Source organism: Sciurus vulgaris (genome assembly GCF_902686455.1).
Source record: "Sciurus vulgaris genome assembly, chromosome: 1".
Lineage (NCBI taxonomy): Eukaryota > Metazoa > Chordata > Mammalia > Rodentia > Sciuridae > Sciurus > Sciurus vulgaris.
Window position 1 is genome coordinate 31,861,549 of NC_136461.1, and position 6,149 is coordinate 31,867,697.

A 6,149-nucleotide genomic window follows, 5' to 3' on the forward strand; every position below is an offset into this window, starting at 1 on the left:
ATGTAAATCCTCAAAGGCTAATGAAAACATATTTCACAAAGGCTACCCTGACCTCAGCTGGAAGAGATGTCATCCACTGAGTGCCACAGATCATGGGAATCTGACCTGAATGTCTCTGTGGCACTTCCTCTCCACCCTGCAACCCAAGGAGGACGCTGGTGATCTCTTTCCTTGTTCCCTCTCCCTTCACTAACTGGCCTTACTTCCTTTCTAAGGTCACACAGCATGTTGAGGGCTCAGGTCTGAAACCACCTTGTCCTAGCTCCCCCCTGCCCTAGCCTATCCCCCTGTGAGCGTCATGTGGGCAGACTTCACCCTGTGTGGGGCTGGAGAGACTTCCCCAGACACAGCACAACAGGGTAGACAGAGTCATGCGAGGAGAGTGGGAAATCAAAGTGCACAGGGAGCACCAAGGACAGAGTGGGAGCCCTACGACTCTCGTCGGGGCAATCAACAAGACAGCTTGAGGAGAGGCCATGGAGTGCTGCCTTGGAGCCTAGGTGGTTCACCTGCACAGGGGTGCAGGAAGAGGGTCAGGGTAGAGGTGAGGAGAGCAAAGGAGATGGTCATAGATGGGGAGGGCAGTCAGAGGGAGCCAAGTCTGGGTGCCTTAAATATGAAGAGCTTGACACTGATCTCAGATCAGCCAGCTGGGTTGGCCATCCTAGCCAGTTCAGACAGGTCCCTGTGCCCACATGTGGCTTTGTGATTTTGGCACTCCCAGGAGTTGTGAAAGAACAGCAGTGGTTCCACACTCCGAAGTGATGGTCTAGAGATTCATGTCCCCTCTGTACCTGTGTGTGGTGGCAGTCCAAGCAGGGGATAGCTTAGCAGGGAGAATGGGGTCCTTCCACTTTGGCAAGCTAAACCCCGAGTTTCCCGGGGTAGGACAGGCACACAAACCTGGATGATGGCTAGACTTGTGGGTGAGGCAAGGAATGAAGGCAACACCAGAAGGACTCTGGAATCTGGTTTATTGGCCAAGCGTTGACGGATCTCCAGCCCCCCAGCCCCTCTCTGGGCTGCTCTCTCCTCACACCCCACCCCCACCCCCAATTCTGGGGCAGGGCACATTGTGCAGCTAGGAGTGGACATATCACAGGCCACCCTGCCAGCAGGAGAAAGGGCTTCCCTGCAGGGTTGGGGAGAGCGCAGCGAGCATCACCGCCCTAGCATCCAGCACAGGCAGCGTAGGCACAGATCTCACACGTGCTCGGGTCCTGAGCGATGGCCTCTGGACAGGAGAGATGGGGCCTGATGAGAGCCAGCTTTCCCTCCCCCAAGGCCCCTGCCTCCCTCCAGCCACAGCTTGGACATCAGCTACCCCAGTCCCCAGGAGAGGCCTGACAAGCCTGGCCTCTCTGACCCACGCAGGACTTTCCATCCAAAACAGGGCATGTGGACCACTGGAACTGTCCAATCAGAGTGGAGCTTCTACCCAGAAAGGAGCTAACGCCAGGACCAGCCGTTGGGGCACTCAGCACTACCTACCAACCCATCGGTCTGAACAAGATCTTCCTATGTCTTGTCAGTGACAACTTGGAACTAATCGTAGCAGTGAGCCCAACAGACCCACCAATTAGAACCCAGCCTCTTCTCCGAACCCCAACCGTAGAACTTCTCTTCCTCAAGAGGCATCGGTCAGAGAATTCCCCAGCCCAGCCTTCCCAGAGGAGGCCGCTCACCCAGCCTCTGCAGGATCTCCTCTGCATTGGGCTCCTTGCAGACAGGCCTGAGTTCTTCTGGGAACGCGGAGTGGCTACAGAGCGCAGGAGCCACAGGCTCACCAAGGATGGGCACAAGGTTCCTGCGGTTCCCAATCTTAGGCTCTGGGAAATCCTGGAGGTCTTTAAGTTTCTTCACTGACTCCAGGGGAAAGGAGAAGTCTCCATCCTGAGAAAGACAACCGGAACGTGAGGGCAGGCTGCAGCTTCCTGGCGTGACCCCAACCCCAACCCTGCAATCACAGCTCTGTGGCACATGAGTGGTGTGCCTGGGAAAGAGACGCTCCAGTGGGCCAGTAGGGGTAAGAGCTGGCGCCTGCCCTGCTGGCTTTGCTCTGGGACTCTGGCCACTCTGGAGGCCTCAGGTTCAGCCTGCTCTTATGAGTAATGAAGAAAATGGACATGGAGCGCGGGGGACACAGTAGGCGCCTGAGGAGGAGTTGGTGCGCTGATTTTAGGGAGAGGAGCAGGGGGACTCAGGCGCCCTAGCTCCACACAGCCATGCACAGGCTGCCTTCCCTTGCCAGAGACGTCTGGCTGCTCACCGGGCCCCCATCTCCAGCCCGCAGCCTGGTTTTTGTTTAATAGACTCTTGGAGTCTCTCATAGCAAGCAGAACCCCCAACTGGATGCCAGCCTGCTTGGCACCGTCCCCGTTGTCCGTTGTCACAGCCATCCAGCTGGACCTCTGGAGTGTCCTCACAGTTCCAGAGGGATGCTCCAGCTGAGCACAGGACTGTGTGCAGAGCAAGACCTGGGTTTGAATCCAGCTTTTTCGTTTCTCAGCTGACACCTCTTTTATAGAACTTCTCTGGGGCTCAGTTTCCTTCCCCTGTAAAATGGAGCTACAGACAATCTCCTCCCAGGGTGCTGGTGGGGCCTCAGCAAGAAACCTGGGGAGGCACCATTACTGACAGGCACCCCATCACTCACCTCTCACACCATGTTCTCTCCTACCTGGGTTCTTTCTGCTCCAGGTTTGAAGCGAAAGTTATGTATCTGGCAGGACTGGGAAGGGGGCTCCCCAAGGAAGTGCAAGCCTCGAATGCACCTTCACTCCAGCCCCAAGGACAGTGTGCGCTCTCAGGGGCCAGGTAGGGATGGGGCTTACCTGCACCGTGACGCCCCCTGCCAGAGCAGCCCAGGCTCCCAGGAGGCACAGCGCCGAGAGCAGGAAGGTGTTCATGGCAGCAGTTCTCTCAGCCCCGGCCTGAGGAGCAGCCCGTCTGGCTGTCACAGCAAACAGTGGGGCTTTTAAAGAGGTCAGGGTTACTGAATAACCCTGAGCTTGTGTCAGTGTCTCATCTGCTGCCTGTCAGGCCTCATCAGATAAGGTTCAAGGCAGCCCTGGGAGATAAGAGATCAACTCGGGCCTGGCAGAGCCCCGGCCCCTCCCAGGGCACCACTTTGACCCACAGGCAGATTGGGTCGGGCCCTGTGCTGTGGGGTGGGGCCTGCAGACCCAGCCCTACCCTTGAGGAGGAAAGCCGGGACCCAGACATTGACGACATTCAGGGCCATTAGGGTGGGGGCAACAGGGCTATGGTGGGGGTGGGGTGCAGGGAGGGGCCACCTCACAACAGGGACGGGAAGTTTAGGAGTGTTTCCCAAGGAGGTGGTACCAGCACTGAGGCCAGGAGAATGGGGCTGGGGTGGGGGGGCCTCTCTGAGGTGGGATGGGGTAGAGGGTCATTTTGTGCAGAGGGAGTTGTTTCTGGGACAAGCAGGGAGGTAAGAGAGGCCCAGGGAAATGTAAGTCGGCCTGGGAAGGGGAGCGGTTGGGGCGTAATGACTAAATGGCCCATCTGAGGTCTTGGACCAAGGAGGGGCTCGGCTCTGCCACCCCCAGGCTTGCGTTTGAATGCACCTACTGCCCCATTTGGATGTGTGTGACCTGGGCAGATTAGACCTTTTCTGAGTCTCATTGTCCCAGTGTCCTCCGTTGGGACCAATAAGAATATCTACCTTGTGGGCAGGTGTTAAGGTTTTGAGGGTTAGATGAGGCTTTCAATGTCTAGCCCAAAGCCTGGTACACAGGAAGCACTCAGCAGAGGTTCATTTGTTACACCGTTATCAGCGGCAGATCCTGGTCCCCATTGCCCGCTCTGTGTCACCTGCCTAAGCTACAACCTGTCTCTTCCTGTGCTGGCCCCTTGATCCTGCCGGCCCTGCAGCCTCAGAGTGCCCTCACCCGATCTCCTCCTGATGGGATTGCTGCCCTTCCACAGGCGGTACAGGGTGGGACTGCTTGATGTGTCCTGTGCACCCCCAATCTGATCCCTTGGGACTGAGCCCGCCCCGCAGTGTGTGCTCATTCTGTGAGCACCCTGCACAGGGGAGAAGGTGGCTCCGAGCTCCCATTGTGCTGCTCCACACCCTGGCTAGGTGCCAAGGGAGGAGGTGGGGCCGGAATCCTGGATCTGCTGAGTAGCTGCCTTGAAGAAGAGGCTGGAGGGAGCAGAGTCCCTGGAGCAGGGAACTACACAGGGCCCAGGCCTCAGGGAGGGCCAGGAAATATTTGATTCACCTCGGAGCTCTGCTGGACCTCCCTCCCCTTGCTGGTGTGTGTGTGTGTGTGTCTGTGTACACCCAAGTGCATGCATTCACACCAACATGGGTGTGTATTGTGCATGCCAAGATGTGTGTGTACCCTGAAAGGTGTGTGTGCGGGAAAGTGTGGGTCACAGAGGTCATGTGTATGTCTGTGTATATGCTGAGGTGTGTGCATGTATGTTGGGGTGTATGTGTCTATGTATGTCACGTTGTGTGTGTGTCCACTGGGAAGTGTATGTGTGCCATGGTGTGTCAATCTGCACACTTCGGGGCATCTGTGTAGGTTTGTATGTCTGTGTACGCACATATGTCTGCGCACGCTAAGGTGTGTGAGTGTGTGCGCGTGTGTGCCTGCAGAGGTCTACTCGTGCAGTGGCCTCTGTGAGCTAAGCACAGGGTAGGGGTCTGGAGGGAGCTGGTTGGAGGCAAGGCCAGCAACGCCACTGGGACTGACAGGGGTGCCTGAAGGGGATGAGCATCAGGAACACCCAGGCTGGCTGGACCTGAGTGGGATTAAGGACGACAGCTTTAGGCGAGGGGTTGGCCCTGCGGCTGAGTTAGGGCAAGACTGCTGTAGCAGTTGGGGATGGGAGTCCTTGTTGGGGTTTGAACTGGGATTTGGATTAGGGCCAGGGTTAGGCTGGGAATAGGGCAGTGCTGGGAACAGGGTTAGGTTTGGAACTAGGGGCCCAGTTAGGATTGGCCTGATGTGGAGACTTACTCATGCGGAGGTTGCCATGAGGTTTGTTAGGGCTCCTGTAGGGTTGGGACTGGAGTTGATTTGCAGTTGAGGGCGGAGGTGTGGCTGGGCGGGGTTTATGATTGGGGTTGGGTCTGGGATTACATGTGAGGTGAAAGCTGCATTGGGATTTGATTTGGCCTCAAGGATGGGGCTTGGGTGGATTCTCTGACTCACTTTGGTTCTTCAGCCTCTGTCCCCTCCTAAGACACAGCAGGTTGGGGTAAGGGGAGGGGACTTTAGTTCCTGATGCCTCTTCTTCCCACAGCCCCCTGGCCAGGACTGGCCTGGAATAGAGCAGGGATGGAGGGGTCAGGGACTGTGGGAGTGATATTGCTCCTTGGTGGGAAAGAGGAAGTAGCTCCTAGGCCTTGGCCCTTTGGGTCCTGCCCAAACCAACCCACCTCTGACATCTGTACTGGGAAATGGGAACCAGCTCTTCTTCTCTGGCCCCACAGGTCCCCTCCCCAGCCTGGTACCAACTGTGAATTCAGGCCCCCTCCCTCCTCTCCAGGGGACATAGGATCTCAGCCTCCCCTGAGGCTGTTAGAAGCTAGATATTGGGGATCTTCCCAGAACCCCAAGCTTTCTAGGCCCCACACCCACACCCTGAGTCCTGAGTCCTTGGTCCCCAGCAACCCACACTCTTCATCATTCCTGTGGACCGGAGGCAGATCTGGGGCTGTTTGGCTTTCTTGCATCCCAAGACCACCACTTCTGGCAAACTCTTGCTCCTCTGTGGCTTCCCAGGCCATGTCCCCTCCACTCCTGCCTCTCCACTGAACCCCACCAGAAGCTGCCCAAACCTTTGGAGGAAGGCCAGGCAGCCTTGCCCAGCACTCAGGGTCACCATGAGCAGACCGCTGTGGAGCTCCTCACCATTCAACCAAGATTCCAAAGGACTCCCCAGGAGGGGACGAGGAAGCAGGGACTATACCCAGAGGTCTGAGCTCAGGCTTTGGAGCCAGGCAGCCCTGAATTAAATCCAGTTCCACTATTTAAAATCTGTGTGACCTTTCTGGGCCTCAGTTTCAGCCTCTGAGAATTGGGGAAATTGCAAATTTCAACTCTTCTAGGACTTTCCTAACCAAGCCCAACCAGGCCCCTGGGAGCCAGGGTTAAGACCACCCTTCC

General features: G+C 57.0%; 1 protein-coding gene across 1 annotated transcript; it reads right to left on the reverse strand.

Annotated features, from left to right (window-relative positions):
• Positions 1–957: 957 nt before the first annotated feature.
• On the reverse strand, positions 958–3,053 carry GUCA2A (guanylate cyclase activator 2A). Its single transcript, XM_079129117.1, has 3 exons — positions 2,835–3,053; positions 1,686–1,893; positions 958–1,234 (listed from the first exon to the last, which is right to left on the reverse strand). The coding sequence occupies exons 1-3, from the start codon at positions 2,907–2,909 to the stop codon at positions 1,170–1,172; spliced, it is 348 nt and encodes a 115-aa protein (XP_078985243.1). The 5' UTR covers positions 2,910–3,053; the 3' UTR covers positions 958–1,169.
• Between the last annotated feature and the right edge of the window lie 3,096 nt (positions 3,054–6,149).